The sequence below is a fragment of the Xiphias gladius genome, chromosome 19 (assembly GCF_016859285.1).
Source record: "Xiphias gladius isolate SHS-SW01 ecotype Sanya breed wild chromosome 19, ASM1685928v1, whole genome shotgun sequence".
Classification (NCBI taxonomy): domain Eukaryota; kingdom Metazoa; phylum Chordata; class Actinopteri; order Istiophoriformes; family Xiphiidae; genus Xiphias; species Xiphias gladius.
Genome location: NC_053418.1, coordinates 16,181,031 through 16,208,584, shown reverse-complemented (window position 1 = coordinate 16,208,584; position 27,554 = coordinate 16,181,031). Strand labels below are relative to the sequence as shown.

The following is a 27,554-nucleotide window of genomic DNA, read 5'->3' as shown; positions in this document are numbered from 1 at the left end:
ATTGACCTTGCCCCCTGATGCCACACACACTCGCTCTGGCCAAGCTGGAGGTGTGTGAGACAGACCTGCTGAGTGCAGGAGGTCTGGGACCCCTTCACCACTTCCTCCAGACAGAGAACAGAGGATCCAGTCAGCTGAAGCCAGGATGGGACAATAATGAGCCTTCCGGCCACCACCACCACCACCACCTCATTTCAGGTATTATTGAAACCTTTGCCTCTCTCTTTTCTTGTGCATTGACCAAGCAACCCAGGGATAAGAAAGAGTTATATCCCAAAAAGCAAAAACAGTTTAAGAATTAGATCCATTGCTCATTTTTCTAAGGTTTAAGGGGCAAAAAATGTTTTGCGTGTAAATAGACTCAGATAAACGCTAACCTTACTGAATACTGCCTGTGGTGTGTATAGCTTAATAGTGTGTGTTAGCCTCCTTCCCAATATTAGAGTTTTCACATAGTAATTATTTCATTTTGGAAAAATGATTTTCATATAATTTAAGGAGAAGGCCATCCAACCAGGTATAAAGCTGATGAAACATTTAGATCACGTTTTTGATACATAAGAAAATCACTTTAATGAGTTTTATGGAGAATTCTTTTAACTTCATATAATGTCTGTATTGGTGCTTATTAAGTATGTTCCAGGGGCTTATCATATCTAAAGCTGATTTAAAAAAAATAATAATAATTAGTTGTTTTGTCGTTATTTTGCTATTATTGAGCAGGAGATCGTTTGTCAAAAGATGTCATTTGGTTATGGATCGAAAGGTTTTTACAATGGCCACAAAAATCAGCCTGGAGATTTTGCGTTTTGACTCCCAGATTAAAAATGTTATAAACGACGATAGAAGTTCAACAGTGTGGCTTTAAGTCCAGATGTAATCAGGTTATATTTTTTTTTTACTGGTTTTTCGATTGTGCATTTGTAACCTGGAACGGAGGACGTTTTACATACCCCTTCGGAAATAATGTATTTGATGAAACTGTGTGTTTTCCAAGAACACACAAAATAATTGGGATTTTTCAAAATAAAATAAAAGCAGCGATCGTTCATATCCGTTGTGCTGAAGGCTCAGTAAACAGTAAAGTAAGTTTTGCCAAATCACTCATTTTGAATTATTTGATTATTTCAACCTCTGGGGGAGCAGCATGTCCAGACTGACTTCAGCTGTCTTTTTCTCGAGATTATTTTGTCTTTACACAGGAAATCCTCCGAATCATTCATTGTTATTTTACTAATTTCTGTATACAGTAACTACCCTGTTGCAACATACCGATAAAGGAACATCTATCTCTGGACGGCCAGTGAGGGTTTACAAAAGTAGAGGCTGATAATTAATAGGAGTCAACATTTGGCCAATTCCGGAAGTGGCCCCTGAGTCAAGAAAAGTTAACTCTGAGTTGCGTAAGTTTACTTTACCGGTACTATTGTTCCAGACGCTTTTTCAGATAATTACTTTTTTTTTATGTATAGCATTCTTTCTTCACATAACAAATATTTAGGCTACATTTTGATTTACAGCGTCTGTTTATTTCTTTTAAGTTGGAAGGTCAAATATTTAAAACAAATATAATGAATGTGATGAACATATTTCAGGGTAATCCTTGTAAACTGGCGGCAGAACGCTAATATATCCAGGCTATGGTTTCATCGACATTATTTTTAAAAAAAGCTACTGTAAGTTTTCTTAACTGCTTTTAGGAGGAAAAAAACGATACTTAATGGTGTTCTGATAAAAATCATCAAGGTCAAGATTTGTTACTTGTTGCTCAAATAGTCTACTATAGGGGACTAAATTATTATAAACTTTAAATTTGTCTGATCATCAGTAGAAGAAACATAAACAATTTATTGGGAATCGTAGGTTGTTTATATAATAATCTCACGCGCTGAGTGTGTACGATGGTTATTGAAGAGATCATCTTAAAAACGGCACAGACAGCGCGTGCGTCTGTGTAGAAGTTGATAGACTTACTTGTAAAATGTGAGAGCGGATTGGAAACTTGATGGGTCTGTATTTACACACACACACACACACACACACACACACACACACACACACACACACACACACACACACACACACACACACAAGCACGCACACGGATCCTATCTCTCCCAGTGGCAGCGCGCTCTGACTGCAGCACCCGCTTTGCAGGAAAGGCTTTGCACCGCGCTGCTGGGAAACGGAGGTCTCTCGCCTGCGAATTTGATATTTAGATACGGTAGGAGCTGCAGTTATGGGCCCTCTAAGACGCAAGCAAGTGCGCAAAGCCGAGAAATTCTCGCGCGTAAAAAGGGCGCATTTTACGCACAAGATTTCCATACAGGCAATAATATTTCAGTTTGATTAAGTTTTTATCAAAATAGCCTATCAAAGACTGTATTTCGTTATATCTATCTTCAAATTCAATATATCAACAAGTACAAATACAGTTAATTTGTACAGAAGGCTATTTTAGACCATGTGCACCTGCCACGCATCTCGACGCAAGCACTTGCAATCGAAACATAGTCTGCATCACAGACATTTCGTGTAGATGATTAATCGGAGAAATGTCAGTAATGCTTAAATCTGTACAAAACACTCTAAATGAGCAGACTGTGCATGGCGAGGATGAATGGAGCAACGTGGAAAGGAGAGGACACGGTGGCTGTAGAAATGGGTAGAAATGGGTAACGGAGGAATCCGGAGTGTTGACCCCCCAGTGACCCCTTCAACTTTCAACTCTGGATGCCTCCGGGATCTACTGTAATCCAGTCAAAGTGATGCGAGCTCGCCTCAACCCGCTGCTGCTGCTGCTGCTGCTATAGGCCTCCCATGCCTGCATTGTATAATCCACTATGAGTTAATATGTGTGTGTCCTTTATGTGAGATTAGGCCCGTGGGTTTTTTATCATTTTAGGAAATGCAGAAAACAAAACCACATCACATTTGGGTTTGTTGATAACAGGTAAAATTTGTGTTTTATTAACCCGTATGAGGCACTGGCAGGAAATAATAGACTGTTTATGATGATGATTCCAGTTCTCTCGCCACCAGTAAAAAATAAAACCTGTTTTTTTTTTTTTGTCAGCCAACTTCTTTGGGTAAGTGGGGTTGGAGATGAATTACCTAAAAATTTGGGTTAAAAAAATCTTCTCCTTTGCGATTTCATCCTAATTTGGCCCATAGTGGTCGTCTTCCTCTCACCTCAGTGGTCAAAAGGTTGAATTAATGGAAGAGTAAAATATTCCCACGGGCACTGACTTTGACGACAGTGAAGTTTGGTCTGATCAACCAGGACAGTTGAATGAATGATCCAGTTTTTTTCTTTTCAGGTAGAAAAGGAGTCAACGGTCATTTTGTTGTGTGTGTGTGTGACACAATATCAAACGAGAAGGCTTTATCACAAAGGATTCATGCTGCAGGGACAAATGGACACTGTGAGAATTGATAATAATGTTTTTGAAAAATAGCCTAAATAATCCTCGACCGAGTGCGCGTGCGTGTTTGTGGGTCAGTGAGTGCGTGCGCGCGCGCGTGTGTGTGTGTGTGTGTGTGTGTGTGATTGGCCAGTGTCACAGCCATGGTTTGGGCTTCAGATACCGATGTACCGTGCAGACCTATGGGAGCGCAGGGAAGGCACAAGGGGGAGGGCGGAATATCTGAGGCGGACTTGACTCCATTTGTAACGAAGGATCTGATGAGCGGGGTTCAGATCAGGGCTGCCTCTGCGTCCGCGAGGGCAGCAGGGAGAGGGGATAAATGAGGCGGAAATCAGGGCCGCTTTGAACGGATCTCAGCCTGCACTGTAGCCGGCGGTGACGGGAGGCAGCGGAGCGGACGAGCCGCGGTCTGCGCGCAGGGGAGACGGACAACGCAGCGAGAAGCAACCCGTTGATATTTCAAAGCTGCTCAGGGAACATGGTGGATTTTTGAGAACCCACACGTCAACATTTGAACAGTTGGGTTTGTTTGTTTGTTTTTTGTTGTTGTTGTTGTTGTTTTTTTTTTTTTTTTTTTAAATAATTCAAGGGAAATCAAAGCAAGGGCTGCAGAGTGCACAGGAGCAGGATGACCGTGTTTTCTGCAGGGAGAGCAGCGCAGTGCGTTTGAGGTAAAGGCCCTTTAGAGAGAGCATCAAAAATACAAACACACTCACGAACATGTCAGATAACGGCTGCGGTTAGCTCATCAGATGTCAGTGATCTGCACTTTCAGAGCTGCCTCCATTTTAATCAGCGTGCGGGCTTAACTTATAATAGAATTTAAAGCTCTGGGTTGAATTGCCTTTGCGCTTGATATACAAAATATAAATAGTAGTGCAATTAATATAACCACTGTAAACAAAATTCAGTCTGACATTTGGATTACTGATGTCAGACTGAATGTGCATGATCAGTAGCAAGCTGTATCTTGTAGCCTTCTTCGAAAACAATGTTAAAGTTCAAGTTCATGCACATGTAATCTCCTTTTAAGTGGAAGTCTGTAATTAGGTTATTGGATCAGTTACAGTGTTAGTCACTGTACGCCATTGTAATCTAATGTGAGTCATTATCCTTATGCTCTTTTGCAAAGAGAAGACCCCAGGTCATTAGTGGTTTTTCGGCATAATATCAAGGAGCCAAGGGAGGCTACACAATAAAGGCCAGCATTAACCGCCTCTTTGTGTGTCCTCTAACAAAGAGTTTCTCAACCAAACATCAACTGTCCAGCAGTTCGGGTTGCTTAGTGGCCTTTATAGTTTACAGTTAGGGCATCGGTGTTTTGTCCTATTGGTTGCAAAAATTTACTTATTTCAAATATTTGTATCATAGATCCGAGTTTGGCCGAGACTGACCCTAATGTGTTCAAAACAGACCTAATTCAAATTACATTTCTTGTAGTCCATGAACTGTAATGTGAAATGTTCAGTGACAACCACACAGTCTGTGAAACAGCTCGTTGTCATAGAACAATGTCTTATCACTGCGTTATGTTTGTGGGACCCCCGGCAAACCATATGCAAAACCCCCAAAGCAAATGCACATAATCCTGACCTTTGTGTGTGTGTGTGTGTGTGTGTGTGTGTGTGTGTGTGTGTGTGTGTGTGTGTGTGTGTGTGTGTGTGTGTGTGTGTGTGCGTGCGTGCGTGTGTCAGTGGGACATGGCAAACGGAGGGGACCAGTTCGGCCTTGCAGAGCGTCCGGACTCGGACTGCATGGATTCCCCAAAAGAAACCAAACAGGAAAATCCCAGCTACACCTCAAACTCTCCAGCTTCACCGCAGACAGCGTCCGGCCAGCAGGTATGTCGCGACCTAAACTGAGGATCATACTGTAAATATTGTTTTATTGATTATTGAGTTCAACTAACTTCATGTACCGGTCTCTGCGCTCTCGGTCGAAAGGAATGGAAGCACAAAGAATGTATTGATGCAAAACAGTGGAACAAATTAATTAAATTAATTTACCACTAAACCATTATTTCAAATATACCAATCACTATAAAATTGCAACATATACTACATTTAATTTAAAAAAAATTACAGCGAAAGAGTAATTAATTTGGAGGCCGGTTTCCTGCTACGATTTTACTTCCAGAAGACTTCCTCTTCATTTGTAGTGAGCACTGTTTATATTCTGCTGCAGGGGATGGAGGGAATCAAAGTTTTCCTTCATGACAGGGAACTCTGGACGAAGTTTGATGAAGTGGGAACTGAAATGATCATCACAAAGGCTGGAAGGTGGGAGGACGAAATAATTATCTGTTGACTACATAAAATAGATTTTGACTTTGACATATCTGGTTTATTACTTTTTTTTTTTTTTTAATGAAGCCATGCACTTAACTAAAACGCTGTTACTAGGAGTGAATGAAGGATGATGATCTTTATGAATCGCAGTTCTGGACCAAAAATACCTCTGGGACAAAATGTAAAATATGCATGTTGCAAGGCCCCTCAGGGGACGTTTTGTCTCAGAGGAGCGAAAAGGCCTATGCCATTTTTTTTCTTATCAAACTTCGTGTGTTTTTATAATCTAAATCTCCTTGTGTTGGGAAGTAAGTACTGATTTTTTTTTTTTTTTTTTTTTCTTGAATGTGTTCCCTGTAGGAGGATGTTCCCCAGTTACAAGGTGAAGGTCACAGGCCTCAACCCAAAAACCAAGTACATACTCCTCATGGACATTGTCCCCGGGGATGACCATCGCTACAAGTTTGCAGACAACAAATGGTTCGTAAACGGCAACACTTCTAACGCCAATATTTATAATAATAGTAATCGATCAAATCCAAACTCAGTGGACTACACACCAAAAACTGTGATATCCTCAAGTAATCAATTATAGCCTATAATATTTTTTCAAGTGTTGGAGCAGTATGTTTGCACGGGTCAGCGTTCCCATGATAGACTTATCATTATGTTGGTTAATAAAATCTAACTATGTTATAGTCGTGGGCTCACAGATTGAATGCTAAATAAAATGGTAGATCTATTGATATGAGAAAAAACGAATAGCCTATACCTAGGCTATTTCTTGATCAGTAATAATTTCCCTCCACATTTACCACCTTTTGGCAACACGAGTCTGTCACCTTGTTCCCACTGTATTGTGATATGTGGGCCACTATAAATAGATTTCAGAGATATCAATCTAATATGCCAGTAAATGGAAATCCGCGTAAACCGTGTAGTCGTTGTGGATTTAAAGGCTCTGCTCCGACTGCGCCTAGGCTCTGTGTAAAGGTCGGGTCCTTCTTGCAGACTTGGTTGGCCTACTTCACCCCCCCCCCCCTCCTCTGCCCGCCGGTTCAATCAGAGTTTGAGCGGACAGACGGCACAGGCCGGATTAAAGTCTGCAGTTCAACTGTGAGTTGAGCTGAGGGGAAAATCCGAACGGCCCACTGGCTCTGCAGCGAGATCCAGCAATGCTCTTCCTCCTCAGAGGATCAGATTCTCGGTCCTTACAGTGTAACGGGCCTGAAACCGGGGTTTTCTGGACAACTTTTCGGTGGCACGGAGTCCCACCTCAGAGCGCCGTGGGGGCGCTCGGTGCTCGTAGAGACAAGTCGGTTCTCGCCTGGACGCATTGTTAACAGATAAAGTTTTTTGCGTGTTTATGTTGGCGCGGGTGATTAACCCCCTCCAATAGAACAGGTTCTAAATTTGTTTACAAACTATCATACATCCGAGTTATTTTTATTTTTATTTGATTTTTTGGTTTGTTTGACCTGCACACATTGCAGACTCAAAACACAGGCCAGCCTCCGTGCAGCTACACATCACTTTTTTAAACACTGTAACATACATGATCACTGTTTCCTCAAGGCCTTTATTTTTACTGCGCAGCTGGAAACGTCTTTGGCGCTGACTTTTCTTCAGCTACTGTTCAAAAGCGAGAAAATAGCCGAATAGTTCTACGATTAGATGGTTTGGTCCTTGTGTGGTCCTTGTTATTGTAATAGGTTAAAGCTTCACGCCTCTTACAACATCATCTCTCCAGCAGAGAATAACAGAGGCTACAGCACGTCGTGGAGGACACCGAGTTAATTTGGGTCGCCTAAGCTGAGGTCCAGATGTGGCTATCTGTGTAAACGTCAGCAAAACATGGTGCATTTTGTGTCCGTCTAATTAAAGCCGGCGGCAGCGCAGGCCTCCCGTGCCACAGTGTCAATGTCTGACCATTTTCTGACCCCCTGCTTAAATATAGGTCGATAACGGGAAAGGCAGAGCCCGCGATGCCGGGGAGGCTTTACGTCCACCCGGACTCTCCCGCCACCGGGGCGCACTGGAGCCGCCAGCTCGTCTCTTTTCAGAAGCTTAAGCTCACCAACAACCACCTGGACCCCTTTGGACATGTGAGTCTGTCGTCTTCTTAACATGGTTGAAATGTGGTGGATTTCTCGTTTTCTGCACGGACGAAAACAAGAGAATGTGTTCGTTATCTGTTTTTTGCTTGAATTCAAATTTTCAACGTGACCCTCCGAAGTTCAGATGTACGCCTGTAAGTTTCGGTTATTCTAAATTAACTGTTGTTAAAAAAAACAATTTTTGCATGAGGACATAAATCCAAAAACTTCCCAATGAAAACTGGTCACATTAAATATTCCTAGTACACATCTTAAAGTGGCAATCTCAAAGATTTTCATTTGAATAAATGTCTGTTAAGTCACTATCTATCGACGAATGAAGTAACGCAATGATGACTGAGAGTATGGCCCACTGATGAAAGTATTGCAATATTTATATATTTGCAGTATTATGAACTGGGTGTCTATGGCGACATTGCCAGGGGAAAAACACGCTGTAATAAGTTGAAAAACGAACATTTCCAAAAACTGCGGCTTCACATTAAGAAGACTTAACTAGCGAAGCACGGGTTGACTTTTATTATGAAGTGGTCACAGGAAATGCCATGTGTTTGTCAGTGAGCTCGGCACCTACGGCCATCGTTCATCGGGATTGCTTCCACAAAACAGGACAGCAGTCGCCGTGGGCGTTTGTGGACAGCGGACCAGTTTGAAATGTTGCAGGGAGTAATGGGGGAAGAAGGAGCAGCCACGGGCAGCTGTTAGTTGAGGAGGTGCAGGCGACACGCTCCACACCTCCAGCTTCTCAGCCAAGTCACCAACTCCTTTCACTGTGGTCACAGAATCATGGAAAGAGTTTATGGGAAACAACAGATTGTTTCGCTGCCCCCAGAATTCTGTGACCTGTAGTATTTGCTGTCACCGCCAGTGACTACGGGGGGTTGCCAAACCACCCAGGGCCGAAACCCTCCAGGCCGCCACTTTAAAATAAATAACTCCGAGTAATGCTTTTCATTTGAAAAGAATGGTGACACAAACTAAAATCCCAGGTCCCGTTAGGCGGCCAGGAGCCTGCGCTCAGATGGCGGCACATATAACTCAGCGGACATCACAGCAAAGCACAAATCACCAGGAGGGCAGAGCGGCCACGCTTCGGACCCGCGTCTCCGCGGTGCCCAGCTTAGCGGCGCTTAAACAGCAGTGATCCCACAGAAACAGTGCGGTATACATCGGCTTCCCTCTGCGCACGCGCCGCGCGCGTCCGAGCGCGGGGTCGCGCGCAGAAAACAAACAGAAGCGTCATCCGCCCGGGAATTGGTAAATTAGAGGGAATGATTTCAGTGACTTTAAAGTCCATTAGCTAATGCATTGGACACGTCACTGCGATTAAACTGAGCCCCCCCCCCGGATAAACAAACGTGCTCCAATTAAAAAGCACTTGAGGAGTTATCGGTGTCGTGGGAAACAGCTTGGCCCGTGGGCGGAGTGGCTTTCCATCACTGGTGTGTCCGGGCCAAATTCAGCCACGTTCAAAGCCCTGTCGGACGAAAAACGAAACTGCTCCCGGTGCTGAGGGGTCACCTGCTACGCTAACCTTTCGCGACGGAACCTACAGCGTTGCTGAAAAATCCGCTGAGCTAGACTGCCAGGTTAACGAGCGGTGAGCGTGGGACATTGAATTATATTACATCATTTGAATTTAGGGCCTTTTCTTCAGTGTCCTGTCCCGTGGATTCTGGTCTCGCGTGACTATGTGTTATTTGGTTTAGGCTGAAAGAAAATGTTCCCAAATGCCATATTTGATTAATAGATGAATATAAACAATGTATAATAAGCTTCACCAATCAGCTTGTTTCACGGTGGCGGCTACTTTGGTTTTCATGTATGAGTTTTTAGTGACATTTACAACAAAATAAGAGCCTCATAAGTTGTTGTTTTTATTGTTCTAACCAAAGTAGGTAAAAAACAAAAAACAACAGGAAAAAAAAAAACACCTCATTGCTGTTATGTTCATGCAGGACTCTTGCCCACAGATTTAAAAAAAAAATCTTGGCTACAGTCTTGGAGGACTGTATAAACAAAAATCTATTATTAATTTGTTTTTCTTATCGACTAACATCAGTTCAATCCTGCTAATATGTAAAGCATGAATCTCTGTCTTAAAGTTTCACGTCAGCCAGAAAACCTGGGTATCTGAACTTTATGTGGGCTTACCCTCAACATGGTGTCCAGTCCCAGTCCAGTTCCCAGCATGTGTCGGTGTGTTTCTAGAAACACGTAGACAGCTCCGTCAGTCTCACCTTCTCAATCTCTCCCCTGTGCAGATAATACTCAACTCCATGCACAAATACCAGCCACGTCTCCATATTGTCAAGGCGGATGAGAACAATGGCTTTGGCTCAAAGAACACGGCTTTCTGCACCCACGTCTTCTCTGAGACTGCCTTCATCGCCGTGACGTCCTACCAGAACCACAAGGTAGGCTTTGCGCAGAGCACACTACTGGAAAGCCAGGAACTATCCTGCCCACATGTTTTAGAGGGGTGTCACCTAAACCTCTTTTATGGATGAAAGTAGAGTAAAATATCAGAGGTTTTAAAAAATAGATATAGAATAAGGTCACTGTGAGTCTTAAGTAGCACGGACACACTGCAAGTCCCACCAGGAATGTTATAAAAATACTATAGTGATGTTTATAAATCACTTGATGTTTGACTATGAAGTGTACTTATTTTCTACAGGCCAGAGCTTTATAGGCTACCTCACAGTTATTCTAACAATTACGGAAATGGATCTCAAAGTCTGACGTGTGCAAATCAGATCTGTTGTCAAATTTGTGACCATTTAGAAGAGTGCATGAAGTTTTGCCTTTGGTCACTGGGCACATTCAAAGTTCTGCCTCACATACACACACACACACACGCGCACACACACACACACACACACACACACACACACACACACACACACACACACACACACACACAAACACAAACACACACACTTACAGACACTCTTTCTCTGTTTGTATTACTGTCTGTATTTTCTATACAGAAAGTCAATTTGCATCTCCTTTGTTTATGTCTCCTTACTCAGTATTTGTAAACATGTTCGAAAATAAATTATCCGTGTGCATGCGTGTGTGTGAGAATGTGTGTGAGTGTCATTCTATAATGACCTGTTTCTTTCCCTTGATCTTGGCTGATCCACTTTCCTCTGTCTCTACTAGAAAGACGGATTGCTGAAGCTTTAAGCCTTGCAGTCTGCTGATAAAGTTTTCAAGAAATAGCTTCCATTTGATCACATTTCATGACAAATCATAAATAACATAAATAAATAATATTTCAACTGGAAAGTTTTCCTTTTTTTTAGAAAAATTTTCATAAAAATTGCCAACTTTTACAAAAAATTCAGCACATTTTTATGTACAGTGTTAATATGGTATGTTTTTATTTTTTTATATAGCCTAGTGTAAAAAGCTTTTATCTTATAAACAAAAGTTTATGCTATATAGTATTTAACTGCATATGTATTTAATTAAATTTTCTTTACATATTTATATATATATATATATATATATATATATATATATATATATATATATATATATATATATATAGTGTAATGTAATTAATACATATATTGCATTTTAAACTTCACTACTAATTTATAATATTATTAGTAGCAGTAGTAGAAGTAGTAGTAGTAATACTGAGTTACTAGGAGAGAGTGACCTTTGAATTATTTTGCAGTTTTGCAAATTTAAAAAAAACAAATCTATTTCTGATCTATTACATGTGTTTATACAATTTGGTTATTGTGTAAACTCTGTAGTTCCATCCTACATACAGTAACTCGCACATTTGATATGCGGTGACATCACATTTGTATACTAATAGTAAACTTCTTGTACAGTATAGAAATTAGACCTGATGACCCAGTAGTTTGGTGGAGGTCAGTGTCAGTATTATCGGCACTTCAGAGTTTGTTTGGAACTGAGCTCGTGTTAGATCTCCAGTCCACTTGCCTCCTTTGTGATGGACATGGTCTTTAGCCAAATGAAATCCTTCAGAAAAAAAACAAAGGTTTCCCTCCATGACATCAATGAGAAAAGTTTGAGGACTTAACATCAAAGCTCTCAGCTTTGGACCTCTAAAAGCTTTGGCCTGAAATCCTTAAACCTGGCGACTGTTTGGGTAAACAGTTTATTCTGTGTCAGCTGGCGAGAACACTGTCCGCTCCGTCAGTGGCTGAGGAATGTTGGCTGTGCAGAGCTTCAGTGGGGCTGCTTTTAACATCTGCAGGGACTCTGACTAATAGTCAACTATTGACTTTCAGTCAATGAAGAGAACAGTTAAAACCTCAATGTGCTTTTGCGCTTGTGTGTGTCTGTGCATGTATAAAAGAGTGTGTTTGTTTGGGTTGTTGTTGTTAGAGTGCCCTGTGGTGTAATACCAGTGTCTGAGCTAAAGGTTTTCTGTGTTTCGTCCTCAGATTACGCAGCTGAAGATCGAGAATAATCCTTTTGCTAAGGGCTTCAGAGGCAGTGACGACAATGAGCTGCACCGCATGGCCAAGCTACAAGGGTGAGTACAGCTTTGTTAGTGTGTGTGTTTGTGTTTCCAGTATCTGCGTGCTTGCGAACATTCGCAGGAAATAAAATCTGTTCCTCTGTCTTTCCCTCCCTCACCCAGGGGGAGGGTTGTTATGATGGGGTACATATGGTCTAAGATGTGTGTGTGTGTGTGAGTGTGTGTGTGTGTGTGTGTGTGTGTGTGTGTGTGTGTGTGTGTGTGTGTGTGTGTGTGTGTGTGTGTGTGTCAGCGGAGCGAAGTGGTATAAAGAGATGTGAACCATTGTCACCTGAAGGTTGATCTCAGCCTGAATCCTTGTCCAAAACATGCAGCACACACACACGACACACACTGAGCATCAGTTCCTGCACTGCATTGATAGACAGATGATATCACCTTGCTGGTGGTCTATTACACTGTTACCACTGATGGCCTTACATGGTGTCTGTTTGTGTGCTGAGACAATCTCCATTGAAGCACTGTTGTGGCAGGCAGTTTAGAGATTTTAGCAGGCCAATGGGAGAGGCTGTTACTGAGGGGAGGCAGAGGAGAGAGAGGGGAGGAGGAGGAGGAGGGAGAGAGGGTGGCATTAAATGCAGCACCTCTGTGTTATTGTGGCTGGTGGAGAGGAGAGGAGTCTATCTGAAGTGACACACGGATGGATGTTTATTTTTAGAGCATCGAATTATCTCACAACAGCACTGACTGTGTGTGTGTGTGTGCGTGTGTATGTGAGAGTGTGTGTCACTATCTAAGCGAGAGTCAGAGAGACATGGCCCGCTGTCCCCTGCATACCACAGAGTTCAACAAGAGGGCAGTGTGTACAGACAGAGATCAGAGCTGAAAGGATGGAGAACTGTAAAGTAGACTTGAAAGAAAAGGAAAAGGGAAAAAAAAAACAAGACCTCAAATAGTACAACCTGGCACAATTTGATCGAACAAAAATACCTTTAAAGATTCAGGAAAGGCATTTTTGTGCAGCATACCTGAGGCCATAACAGCATCAGATGCAAATTGTTGCTTTGGCTGTAAATCTCAACCCATCTCTCTCTTTGTGTTTCAGCAAGGACTACCCAGTGGTCCCCCGCAGTACTGTCCGTCAGAGAGCCTGCTCCACTGGGAGTCCTTTCAGCGGGGAGGGTCGCGGTCTGAGGGGTTCCCCTGAGGCTGTCGGATCCCCCTACAGCTGTGAGAACGGCTTGAACAGCAGCAGTCCCCAGGAGCTGCTGAGCGCTCCCCCTACGCACTACACCCTGCCTCATCCTCACGTGCAGCACGGCCAACAGCCGCAGGTCTACCACTGCACCAAGAGGAAAGGTAGGAGGAAGCTGGGCATCTTTGCCTTTAGTGCACAGTGTAAAAGAGAATTACTGCCTAAGTCTCAAGCAGTAAAAAGAAGGAATGCCATTAGTTAACAAAAGAGTGCAGCTATGACCTATTTATTTTAATATTCATTTAATTATTGTAATACTCTTTGTAATAGTGGAAACAAATATGTGTTTATCCCACTTAAAAATGATTTGTGACTATTGTTACACCCCCTAATGTTTCCTACTTCCAAGTAGGAAAATATCACTTGACCAGCCCTAAAACAAATAATTACTTGCTGCTCTCACTTGTGCTTCTGTGCCAAAATAATCATGGAAAAAAAAAAAAAAACAGCTTTGGGTAAATGTCATCGTAATTGAGTTTCTGTTTGCAGGCTACAAAAAGGACTATTCCAGTGGTTTAAAATGGTTTAGCCCATTGACTTCTAATATACATACTTATAGTTATTTCTTACTATTATCTCAACTTCACACAAGTTTTAAAAGCCTCGCATTCATGAGCTAGGTTTAAAAATGTTGATGTTTCTCAGCCAACTGCAAGGGTAATGATGATCATGTAACTACTGTACATAACATGTAACTAAACAAAAAACAGTTGATTTTTTTTTTTTAAATCCAAAATTAAGTACATACGTTGAGTCTCTTCAGGCTGTTTTTATCGCCTTCTGAAATTAAGGGAAATCAACGGCTGCCAGGGAAGTTCGAAAAAAAAGAGCCCACACACTGTAAACACTTATGGTGAATTTATTAAATAGCTATGTTTCAGTCAAGTGACCTTCATCAGGCATTTATGTAGGTCGTTTTACTGAAACGTAGCTATGTACATGAGTTGATTTTCTTTTTAAACGATTGCTTTTTCTCCGATGCACCTGTCGTTTTACAGGTGTGCAAAGACTACTCCTTTTGTATTTCTTGGAAGTAGTTTCATGTGCGTTCATTTACACATGCTTGCATGAGTTTATTAAGATGTATTAATCAACAACTAAAAGAAAAAAAGTAACAATGACTGTGCAAGCATCTCTCCACTTTGCTAGAGAAGGAGACTTGTCGTGTTGAGATTTATTTTAGGTCATAGAATTCAGAGGGAAAAAAATCAAAGTGTAATCAGGCTGAAAAAGCTAAAATGTTAGATTCAAAAACATTTTCTAAGGCTGCAACTAAACTCAAGCCAAGAAACGTGATTTGCGTTACACTTAACTAATCACAGGTTTACCTCAGGTGACAAGTAACCAGTGCTTTCAGGCATGGGGGACCGTTTGATTAAAAAAACATGTCCATTTCTACATGCAGAATTATTCTGGACCATACTACTTTGCAGAATGGTCTACACTGATAATAAGTATAGCCTACTCACTTTCTAGTTAATGGGGCTGGGTATTGTTTGAAATTTATTATGGCAATTCTGTTGATTCTATGGCAAATGCCTACATTTTAGGATCAAGAACAAAAGAAAAAAAAATTCAATACCTTGGTCTGAGGAATATAAAATTATACAAAAACATAACCCTTTTTTCATTTAACTAAACAAGACAAACGTCTTAAATATTAACTGTTGTCTAAACACAAGCAGCCATACAAGCAATTTGCCCAAATAAAATATGGACTATAACTGGTAATATTATGATTTAAATCAGAAACTGTGATCCGAGTAAGTAAACTTGAAGGTTTTTGATACACTTTGATTTGGACACATTTTGGTTGGTACCTTGTAGTGAAAGAGATATGACATGTGGTCCTTTTCTTCTGGTTACATTACAGTGAAACTGCCTTGGCATCATGTTTGTACTTAGATTAATGTCATACGAACTCTAAAAGCAGCCAAGCTAATGCAACTTTTTATCATGTGTACATTTTGTTCTTGTCTGAGCTACTTGAAGTGTCTAATGTGGGAAGTCGTAAGTTATGAGCTGGATCTTTCCCAGTTCTCATTTAATGTCAAATGGAAAATCAACACATTATTATCTCTCTGTCTGTCTGTAGTGGAGGACAACTGCCCTTCAGGAAACCGCCAGCACCAGTACAAGAAACCCTTCACTGGTAGCGCACCAAGTGAGGGCGAGTCTTACTATCACCCCTCCTCCTACCCTCCTCCTCCACCTGGTCTATCCAACAACACTGCCCTGGGTCTCACTGACTCCCCCTACAGCTCAGACATTGGACAGCGTCAGGCGTGCATGTTTGCCGGCTCAGAGTCCAGACTGGATGAACTCAACTGTACATCCTGGTCATACACCTGTCCACTCCCCTCTGCCATGACCCCCATGGAACCCTACCCACCTTATACCTCTCATCCTCCCTACAGCTCCAGTCCTCAGGGCTCTCGACTCAGCGCCATAGCCCACCAGAGCTCTCCGCCGCTGGGAGAACACATAGCCCATGACCCCTATCAGAGCCAGAGCTCTGGACCTCCATCTCAGAGCTCCCAAAACATTCACAGCAGGCAGCTCAGCCCTCCTCTCAGAGAATATCCTCGCTACACGCCCAACCTGTCTCCTCCTCTATACCACACACTAGAGACGCACACACACATCAGGTGTGTAGTACCAGAATGGAGTGCAGCCTCCTAACTGAACTATAGAGGACGTACCTGAAAGACTGATTAGTGGACAGAGAGTGTCAAACTCAATGAACCTTCTCTCTGCTCTTCTTAAAGATGCTGCACCGTAACCAGACTAAATATGATATTACCTTTGTAAAATAATTGTGAAAAGTGTGATTTTGTGCTGTGTGATGACCTTAAAAAAAAAAGCAGCACAATCAAAGTTGTAGTTTATCATCTTTTCATAACTCAAAGACTGTTGTCATCCAAATGTTTGCACTGTGAGTCCTGTTAAGACCAGACCGTGGACAGCACTAGGCTGTTTTTCTCTCAATGACTCCCACTCTTTGCATTGTCAAGGATGTAAATCGTGACCCATTGTCCGACAGGCAGTAACATTTACTGACCAAAATAATCTCAGTTCTCACAGAAGCCTGAGGGAGCCATTTTTTCTCTTTAGTGGAGCAAAACACAGCTCCATGCTCAGTCTCAGTGAAGGAGAAAAGGCATGAGTTGCCTGTCTGTGTGTGTGTGTGTGTGTGTGTGTGTGTGTGTGTGTGTGTGTGTGTGTGTGTGTGTGTGTGTGTGTGTGTGTGTGTGTGTGTGTGTGTGTGTTTGTGTACGTGTGTGTGTGTACGTGTGTGTTTGTATGTAAAGCCTATGTCAGCTCAGCTCAAGGATGCTATGAGTTAATTTCCAGTGAGACAGGCAGTAGTAGCTGCAGGCACTGCACCGTAGAGATAAACAGTTTGTTTAGACCACACTACAGGCTGAAGGACCTGTAAACACCATTTCCACTGCATTCTGGGTAAATGCACAACTCAGTGTCACACGGCTGTCACCACTGTCCTCTCAGTCACCCCCAGATGACCAATCAACTTTCCCTGTTCACTGACAGCCAACCAATGAGCACGTGCCTCTCTTTTACCCCCAACTGCCCATACAGAGCAGGAGTGCAGCACATTTCATGTGTGCATGTGATGGCCCTTTTTCTTTTTGTTTCTGAATTATTCATGAGTCCAGTGCTGATCCTTGGAATGCAAGGATTGCTAAGCAAAGAAACACATTGCTATAAATCTGACAATGTTGATGCACCAATTCTTTATTTGTCTCTTTATTTTAAATCTAAATTGGTCCCTGTCATATCCATACAGCATTACTCCGTGAATTGCTTTGACTAGACTGGTTTAAGATAATTTCCCTGCAGAAGTGGGTATTACTTTCATCCTTATAGCTAACTGTAAAGAAACATTTGTGGCTCCCTTTGTACAAAATAGACGCAAGCTGAAATTTTGGTTTATTTTTGTGTAATGAAGCAGTTTTCATATTTGTGCCCAGGTGTTATACATGCAGTAATATGTGAGAAGGTGCTCTAACATTGCAAACCATCAGTATACAGAGAGCAGATCCTCATCATTCCTTGATATGTATTTGATTTGTATGTGAGTATGTGTGTGACAGTGAGATGTAAAGATGAAATTGTTTGTGTTTTATAGCCTTTTTCCTGCTAATAGTATTTATTACTCTAGATTTGTAAAGATTACTTTGTTGTTAACTTGTGAAACAAGATGGTATTGTTCAGAGATATTTGTTTCTCTTTGAAGGTTTGTTTCTGGTTTCACCCTCGATCTCCAAATGGTGATAAATAGTTGTGATGAAATTTTCTGTTCTATGGAAATAAAGACAGATTTATATACGGCAGTGGAATAAATTTTAGAGAATTTTGCGCAAGTCAATGGGTTGTAGTGTTCTTCTTTGTGATTAGACAACAAACACAGCAGAGACAAACTATTAACATTCCCAGTGGGTTATTTAAAGTACGTTCAGCACCTTGGGAGTGGAAACTCTTTTAAGTGCAGTGCAGTTTATCAGTTTCTATGCATGTATGAAAATGAAGGACCTGATAGCAACACTAGCCTGCACTTTTTCCAAAATGTATGTTCCAAAAGTGCCCAACAATTTCATTCAACAATGTAGAGAGTATTGTTTAAAGTGTAACAGTGTCTGTTATGTTGTCTTATCAAGTATAAGGGACCCCAGTGTCTCCAGCTCTTCCACTTAGCAGCGAAACCACCAAGAGTGGTGTGGGTGCTGGGGTGTTGTGCATACCTTGTCCGCCTCCTCTTATCTCTGACAGGTTGTTTGGCATCTCCAGTCTTCACCAGCTGGACCCCCTCACTGACAACCTGCTGCCCAGAGAAGGGAGGGGTCTGCTGGGATGGAGGACAAAGAAAGGTGGGGGTGTGTTGGTGGTCCCCCCTTTTCTATTAGATTCCCCTACAGGCTGCCATGTTTCTGTGTCTCTCAAAGTAAAGTTAACCTCTTACACCTGCTCAGAGTTTACAACACACGTGTTTTGAAAGAACAGATGGCTGCAACACAAAGATTTATATGCAAAGGTTGTTAAATCATTAAACTTTTAACCCAGTGTATTTACATTTAATCACATAGTTACATGCCTGTTGGAAGTTTCAGACCTCCTTCTCTCTCCTCTTTTCCTCTTTCTTCCTTTCTCTCCTTCTCTCATACACCATGAGGTCAGAGGTTAGGCAGGCAGCTCTTCAGAGGGTCTGTTCCTCCTTAACCCTTCGTCTCCAGTCAAACTAAGGCCAGGAGGAGGGGTGGGGGTTGGGGTTGGGGGGTTTCAGGGGCCTCCAGCTCTGAAGATGGATTGCATCGCTTCATGCCTGCTTGTACAGTAACAGAGCTCTGTGATGACCTCTGTATGGCTGGAAGTTAGCTGGGAGAATAAAGCTTTGGGTAAAGCGGTAAAGTAATATTAAACACAGCCAACGTGGGTTTGTGTGTGTGTGTGTGTGTGTGTGTGTGTGTGTGTGTGTGTGTGTGTGTGTATGTGTGTGTAATCCATCTGCGGAGGACTTTCTCAGACACACTGGTCGGACAGTAGATTGATGAACCTTTTTGATCAAAGAGCCTAAGTGGTGCTTATCGTTATCTCCCCAACACCCCCCACCCACCCCAACACACACACACACACACACACACACACACACACACACACACACACACACACACACACACACACACATGAACACACACTACTAACCCCTCTGCCTGCCCTCTACATATTCTATTTTTTTCATCCTTATCCAAATTTACTAGTCTGTGATGGTTTTGATCTTTTTTTTGTTGTGTGCACAGTCGAGCCACCACGTGTTAAAAGAAAGAAAGACTGACATTTTTAAATGTCATTCATTTTGCCTGCAGACCTGAATTTTTGCTTAGCTACTAAACCAAAAGGGTTGCTGAAGACTCCCTATGTTTCTGCTGTATTGTATGTTCAAGCTACTGTGCAACTATGCAGAGCAATTTCTCTTGCCAAACAAGCTTTTTTAAAGACATCAAAGACTTTATTTAAAGCTTATTCCATTACAGTCTGAACTATTGGTTTGAATATATAAATGTGTATTTGGAGTCTCTCGAAGAACCCTGAGAGGCATTTGTGTGATGTCTGGCATTTGAGATGCCATTTTATGTGGAATAAGTGGTCTGAGATGGAGTGTAATTGGTAAAGTTGATTATGTTTCGTCTCTTTGGGTCTGGTGGTGCTCCATCTCTGTGGCAGTAAAGGGCGACAGCTTAGTTCTTCCTGACTAGCATGGGACTAGAAAAACAGCTATTACACTGGAATGCCATAGAGAATAGAGAAAACGTGGATCTATGCATTTTTCATGTTTGGAAATAAAACTTTAAATATTCATTGCATGTAATTGAGCCTGTAGGATGTTTTCTTTTTCCTTTCTTGAATGGCTCTCCAGAAGATCCAACATCTTGCCAAAGCTTGTTAGGGGAAGTGTTGGCTGTTTTTAGAGTTTCATCCGACCAAGTGGGATTTAAAAGTTGACAAGACATCATCATAAAATGATTGGATGGATGCATAAAACCACTTTTTCTCAGTCCATCTTAATGTACTAAGCCAGAAGTATCTGTTATTAGAATCAGTAAGCACTGAATGGCACTAAGAGGGCAGCACAATGGCAGTACAATTATGTAAAACAATGAATGCTTGGCCATTACATATGGTGAAACAAAGTAGGATAGTGGAGGTTTATTTGAATGGTACTATCCATCCTTGCTGTTATTTAAAAGCCACAAGAACGGTCTAATGCTGTTAAGCACAGTATAGTAACAAGACTAAGACCCAAGCTAATTTTCCTCTAAATGAGAGTTTATGGCTGAAACAGCCCTGAAATCACTGAAGTAGATCTTAATATGAGCATAGGAGCTGTCAAGGATAAGAGGCCAAGTAAGTGTGTGTGTGTGTGTGTGTGTGTCTGTGGGTGGGTGTGCTTGGGTCGTCCTGCGTGTTTGCGTCTGAAAGACAAAGGGAGAGGTTAAGGGTCAAACTAACAGCAGACAGGCTAGTCCAGGGTCAGAGGGCTCCGACTAAACTGATCAGTGATGGTTGTTTATCTGACAATACCTCAAACCGTCAACCTGATGGAGCTTCCTTATCGTTCCCTCTCATGCTGGACTTTCACTTTTAGAACATTTTTCTAGCACAACGCTGTGCCAGTTTTGAAGAACAGCTGATCCCACTGAAAGAAATGAACATGGAAACATCATGGTAAAGAAGATGCAGGATATCTTGCTGGCCTTGCTGACCTGATCCTGGGTCCCGTCCCAGGATCAGGTCCTGATGAATATCTTTGTCTCCCTGATTTTCCTGTCACTCTCTCCGGTGGAAGCTACGTTTTAAAAAAGGACACTGTGATGTGAGCAAGAATAATTGTTTTAACTCCTACCATACCGGCAAGGTCCTAAGACCGGGAGCCAAACACACATGACAGGGTGAAAGGGATAGAGGCGCTCCCGCAGTGGGTGGTGGTGGGGGCTGTGGGCCGTCATGGAGCCAATGTCCCGTCTGATTACAGCCAGAGGACTGGAGAGGCACGCTAATCCTCCATAGATGCACTCACAAACACACACACACACACACACACACACACACACACACACACACACACACACACACACACACACACACACACACACACACACACACACACACACACACACGTTTGTACTTCTATCTTTGTGAGGACACTCGTTGACGTAATGCATTCCCTAGCCCCGTATCCTAACCCTAAATCTCATACTAACCATAGCCCTAAAACCAAGTCTTAACCCTCAAACAGCCCTTTAAAGGTGTGTTAGAAAGTGAGGACTGACCAGAATGTCCTAATTTTCCCAAAATGTCCTCACTCCAATGGTTTGAATCTCAAACTGGTCCTCAGAATCTATAAGTACACACACAAAAATATAGATGCACACATACGCTCTCTTGGAGTCAAAGAAACACAACCAGCAAGACAGGAAGACATGTACACACACACACACAAACACACACACACACACACACACACACACACACACACACACACACACACACACACACACACACACACACACACACACACACACACGCACACAAATTCTGACACACACAAATCTATTCAATTAAAAGATTACACCCCATACCCCCTGACCTCACTCCAGTCGCTTTGTCCAGACAGGACACACAGCGTAATGATATCAATACCAGCAGGACTTCACTCTGCCGATCTGCTTGTTTGCTCACTGACCAGACCGGCTGTGGCCCCTCGCATTCTCCTGATTTTGAACAAAGGAACATTTTCAGGTCACTACTGTGCATGTGCCCAGGCCTGGACCATGGCAGGAATTTTTAAATATACTCATATTGTTAGTCCAAGTTACTTGCAATGCATTCCCCTCTGAGCAATCTGGACTATAGAGAATTATCACCTGAATCTAAAGCTTCCCTCAGCTTTATGGAGCTTTACAGTGATTTCTGCTCACTGCTTAGCTGTCTGGTCCACAACTTTACTGTTTTGGTTCACTCTCAGCGCTCCCACACTGTTGTCTTCAGCCACAGCAGGCAGCTGTTTTTGGTGAAAAAGCTCTATAAACCCACTGTACACTTCCTGCCCAGCACCAAACAGCAGACAGACCCTAATGACTATTTGGAGAACATAGTGGAGCATTTATCAGCTAAAGAGCCAGATATTTCCCTCAGGAGTTGGCAGAGACAAAAAACTGATCTAAAACAGGGTGGATACTGGACTTAAATTTGCCAGGTGACCAGAAACAGATTCCAAATGAATGATAAAGTTGCTCTCTCACTACTGGATGTGTAAATATGCACCTTTGTTTGTTAAAAGTTCATCATATCAACTTAAAAGGTAATGATATCTAAATATTGTTTTCATAACTTGCTTCTGCTGCCCCCAAATGGCCACAAAAAATATATATTTTAGGTTTAAGTAGCCAAACTCAAGTATAGTGTCCAAAATACTGGAATCAGCCTGTAAAATACTCATCAGATTTCCCCAAATTTTCAGAAGAACAAGGCTAAGAGTCTATACTGCTAGTGGCCCTTCAAGACTGTACTTAGCCACATGCTAATGTCCGCATGCTAACATGCTCACAATGTCAACGCTACCATGATGATGGTTAGCAGGAATAATGTTTACCATGTTCACCATCTCAGTATAGCATGTTAGCATGCTAACATTTGCTAATTAGCATTAAACATATAGTATCGCCTAGGCTGATGGAAATGTAAACCAAAGTATTGGACGAATTGACCTGATGACGGTGCTACATGAAAATTCAGAGAATCACCATAGTTACTATAATTCATCCTGAGGAGGAATTGAATGTTTCAGTCTGGACCAAAGGTGGACTGACCAACAGACTGATATTGTCATCCCTAGACCCACACTGCTGGCATGACTACTTTTGGGTATACCTTATTTCTGTGGTTTCCGACCTTTTCGGCTTGTGACCCCTTAAAATAACATAATGTTATGGCTTGAAGTGTGGATATAAATTGTAAGCAGTTATATAATCTTAATTTATGGTTGTCGTATTGGGATTAAGATATTTTTTTCAAGAGACATCTGCTAAAACAACCAAAAGAGTGAGTTTCCATCTTGGACTGTTTCATTTGAAGGATTTTTAGTGGCCTAAAGATGTGAAAGTGCTCTGTATTTCACAAGAAAAAAAGCAAAAACTTTGATAGAAATAGAAAAAATGGACATAATCTTATTTAACAGATCTATCTGGTAGAGTGTTTTTATGAACTGTTAAGCAGTCCTGACCCCAGGTTGGGTATCACTATCTTATTTGATTAGATCAGTGGATGTCCCAGCTAAAAAAAAGTTTAAATCTGTAAAACAAATTTAAATAGCACATGCTGTTGTTTTCAGAGATTATACATATTATGTTTTAGTTTGCCTTTTTGTAGAGCTCTCATGTGCCTCAGCAACTCCTGACAGGCTTCCCTGTCTCCCTGAATCTCTGTTGCCCGCATCCTCCGGCAGGCTTGTCGCCACTCACCTACAAGCATGTTTGCAAACAGGCCAGACAAGACCATTGCTGTGAGACAAACACAAAACACAAACATCAATAAACAAACAAATCCATTCATACACCCCACTCCCTGCAAACATGGCATGCACATGCATGCAGTGTCACATCTCACTGTTTTTCAGAACCAGCATTGTTTGGTTCACACCCAGTGCATTTCTGTAATCTTGTCTCATTATTAATAGATGGTGTCAGAGAGTCGCTCACTTCTCTGTCTGACAAGGCATTAGCATAAACACAGACTTCCTCTCAATATCTGTTTGCACGACACTGTTGACCTTTAATTATGGATGTCTAAATGTTTGCTACCTGTCCACTCAACTGTGTGTGTGTGTGTGTGTGTGTGTGTGTGTGTGTGTGTGTGTGTGTGTGTGTGTGTGTGTGTGTGTGTGTGTGTGCAAGCTACAATGAAAGTTAGTGCTTTAAGTGGTTATACTGTAGGTTGAACTATTCAGTCACACTTTTTTATTTTTATTTTATTTAAACAGAGGCTTGACAATGACAACAAGAGCGGAAAGAAAGAGACACATTGCAGGGTGCTTTACTATAGCCTCATGAGATCACAGAATTTAACCAACACATCTAAAAACTACAATAAAACAACACAATTAAAGCACATCAGCTTCACACATATGGTAAAAAGTTCTTAATCTTTTTTATGCATAACATTAAAAACAAAGCATCCATACAACCTAGATGTGAATGTGTTACAAAATGTTAATTGCGGTGGTGGATAGGTAGTCCATTTTGTGTGTGTTATTAGGTCTTCATTGTCTTGTATGGTGGTAGAAATGTTTTGCACATACAAGTTACTCATGTTTATTTACACATTAAATATATTTTATGTCTTGTTGTGTGACCACATTATATGCTTGGTTCATTGTGGTACATTGGTTCATTGTGATATAACATTTGAAAATGAGGAGTTGCACAGTAAATGACTTGACAAAGATTCATGTCTGCAGTTATATACTGTGAACAAGAGGTGAGTTGATTAACTCTATAGCGTGAGCCCAGCTCCCTCTCTATGTTCCTGCAATCCCTAGACAATAATAAATCCCGACACTCCTGCAAACATGTTTAACATGGGCTTCATGAACACCTGAGTCATGGTCCAGTATCACTCAAAACACATTACAGAAAAGTCCGTTTCTGTTCCTAACTAGACATTCTGCAATTTTTTGCTGTTTGCCCTTATTTCAGATCCTGAATATTAACATTCAACTTCTCCACCACCACGGCCACATTGTAGGGTCAGCCCATCACTGCATCCTTGCTGTGCAGATGAACACTGTTCAAACCCACAAAACTTTGATTTAAATATTAGCCAAGATCCAGTGGTCTCCAAATAATCCAGTGTTAGGTAGTGTTATTTTACATTTGATGTAATGTAATGGATTTGGATTGAATGTGTCACTTAAGAGAGGGTAATTTAACTTTTGTGATACACTGAACAATATAACATCAAGGTTAATAAAGATGAAGAGTGCTGCCAGTATTTTTTATTGTCCTCATGGGCTTTGTGTCTGCCATAATAGATTCTGACCTATCTTCTTCTCCTCGTCCCCCTCAGTTGTTAAAAGGTCTGCTGGTATTTACATGGGTGTGATGCCTCCATCTCCACAGCCCCACACTGCCCATCACCTGACACAACATGCTTTTTTAGTAATAGCATCGTTCCATTATTATTAATAAAGTACTGTGTGTGTAGGTGCAGCAAGCCATCCATTCTTTCATCCAAAATGGATACAGCGGCATCTCTGCCGGCAGCTATCTGTGTTGTTGTTTTCCCCTTCACTGCCTTTTAATCATGTCTTTTCTCTGTCGTTTTCTGCTCACATTGTGTGTGTGTGTGTGTGTGTGTGTGTGTGTGTGTGTGTGTGTGTGTGTGTGTGTGTGTGTGTGTGTGTGTGTGTGTGTGTGTGTGTGCGCAAGACACACATTAACATCAGATGCATTTTTCTGGTTCTGCTGTCAGCATCACCATCTTCACAACACCTGACAATTGTTATGCAAAAAAACAGCACACAGCATTTCCATTAGGTGCACTAATGCCACCTTCCTCTGTCACCATGCGGCACTCTGCTCCCAGTATGAACATGTCAAATTACCATTAACTCAATCCCATACAGCTCTTCCTTAAAGGTGATAACAAGTCTCCGAAGAGATTTTAGGCGTGAACTAAGTCATGAACGTCCTTGTAGAATGTTAATATTCATCATTTGGTGATGATGATTACTGTAGGCAGAAGAGACTGCTATCTTCTGACTTTTTGGATTTAACATCTCAAGATCAGTTGAAAACAATCTCACTTGATCTCAGAAGCTGAGGTTCAAAGTTCGTTCTTGACGACGGAAATAACAGTTAAGGAAACAGTCTCACCATGTGGTCCATTTAGTAGCTGCTCTAGCCCTTTCGATCATGATCACTGAGGTCAGCTGCTGTTATCAATATCAAGAATGAACAATGAACCTCAGTTCCCAAGATAAGTTCTAAATACTTAAGTGTCTTTAGGGATTTTAATAGACTATAACAAAATCCTTCAACATTTTCCAGTCTGATAAAAAAAAGGGAAAAATGCTGATGTTTGGGCTCCATAGCATGACCCACTTACAGGTCAGTGGGGTTTTATTTCCAAACATGTTTCAGTATGTGAACAACTTGTCATACTCCAATAAATCCTCACATTAGGCATACATCTTCTGATCTGAAGTAGCCTTAAGAATCTCACACAACTGATCTTCCTTGTGACATGTTTACTGCAAAGTGTCATCGTGTGTGCCTGTGTGTCATTCTAGTGTATGGTTGGGAACATGGTGTACAACCATGTACTGCCCATCGTCGTCAAGCATCAACAGTGGAAAGGCGTAATATTAAGTGCTATTTATGTGCTTAAAGTGAAAAAATAACACAACTCCCTGTGTGTATTACGAGTATTATTAAGTATGGACCTTGCTGCTGTATCAAGAAATGTGATAAAAATTAATATAGCCAGTGCCAGTTTTACTAGCTCAATAATCCAGTCATGGTCGTGTATTGACTTTAGGGTTTCTAATAATAATATTAATGAAAATGCCAGAAATTACTAAAATGCCAGAAAATACTGGGAAATGCCCATCCAAGAACCAGAGATGACATAGTAGCTTTTTTGGTCAAACCAGCAATCCAAAAGCCAAAGATATTCACTTTACACTATTATAAGAAAAGCTGGCAAGACAAGCTGTAACTATGTGATTTTGACACTAGACGGCTGTTTTCAAATCCATCTGCTGAAGTGAGAAGTTTCTTTGTGCTCACTTCAAACCTGAGTTTCAGACAAGCCTGTACGAGCAAAATTCTGCGATATCTCAACCTGTCTGGAGGCCAGTTGTGGTCCAAATATGCAACTTAACACAAGTTTGATGTAAGAACCTGAAACCTGATGCACCAACACTGAGCACTGACTTTACTGTGTAGGAGGAGACACATCTTCTATTTTCATAATCATAGATTCTAGATTCATCAAATAGGGAAGAGGAACAAAGGTGCTTTAAAGAACTTTTAACTAGCTGGTCAACTGAAGTCTTTTGTGGGAAAAACCATATCATCTGCAAATTATTATTAAGATAAGTATTTTTATATCTGAAAAATGTTTAAAGGGATCTTTCAAGAGCTGGAACCATCAACTGTTTGCTTGAGAAATTACTTAAATGATTAATGGATATAGTTGAATAGTTTGACTTACATATCAAATTAATATAAAGACCATGTTTTTGAAGTTTTGGTGGGACCATGCTTTTGGTTAACATTTAAATTTCTAGTTGTTGATCAATTTTCTAGTAACTGACTGATTCATCGCCTAATCTTTGCAGTTCTAGTAGAGTCTGACGAATAGATTAAATATTCTATTTATTTATTTAGTTATTTGCCCTGAAATGCCGGATTGTGC

The 27,554-nt window shown here is 41.4% G+C and overlaps 1 protein-coding gene across 2 annotated transcripts; it reads left to right on the top strand.

Annotated features, from left to right (window-relative positions):
- Nucleotides 1–31: 31 nt before the first annotated feature.
- On the top strand, nucleotides 32–18,643 carry tbx5b (T-box transcription factor 5b). 2 transcript variants are annotated; one of them, XM_040156039.1, is made up of 9 exons: nucleotides 32–198; nucleotides 5,123–5,269; nucleotides 5,613–5,707; nucleotides 6,077–6,196; nucleotides 7,674–7,821; nucleotides 10,098–10,250; nucleotides 12,267–12,358; nucleotides 13,410–13,663; nucleotides 15,655–18,643. In XM_040156039.1, exons 1-9 carry the CDS (start codon nucleotides 157–159, stop codon nucleotides 16,239–16,241), a joined length of 1,638 nt encoding a protein of 545 aa, XP_040011973.1. In that variant the 5' UTR covers nucleotides 32–156; the 3' UTR covers nucleotides 16,242–18,643. The 2 variants fall into 2 exon arrangements, with proteins under 2 accessions (XP_040011973.1, XP_040011974.1); XM_040156040.1 differs by lacking the exon at nucleotides 32–198 and adding an exon at nucleotides 3,564–4,099.
- Nucleotides 18,644–27,554: the final 8,911 nt, after the last annotated feature.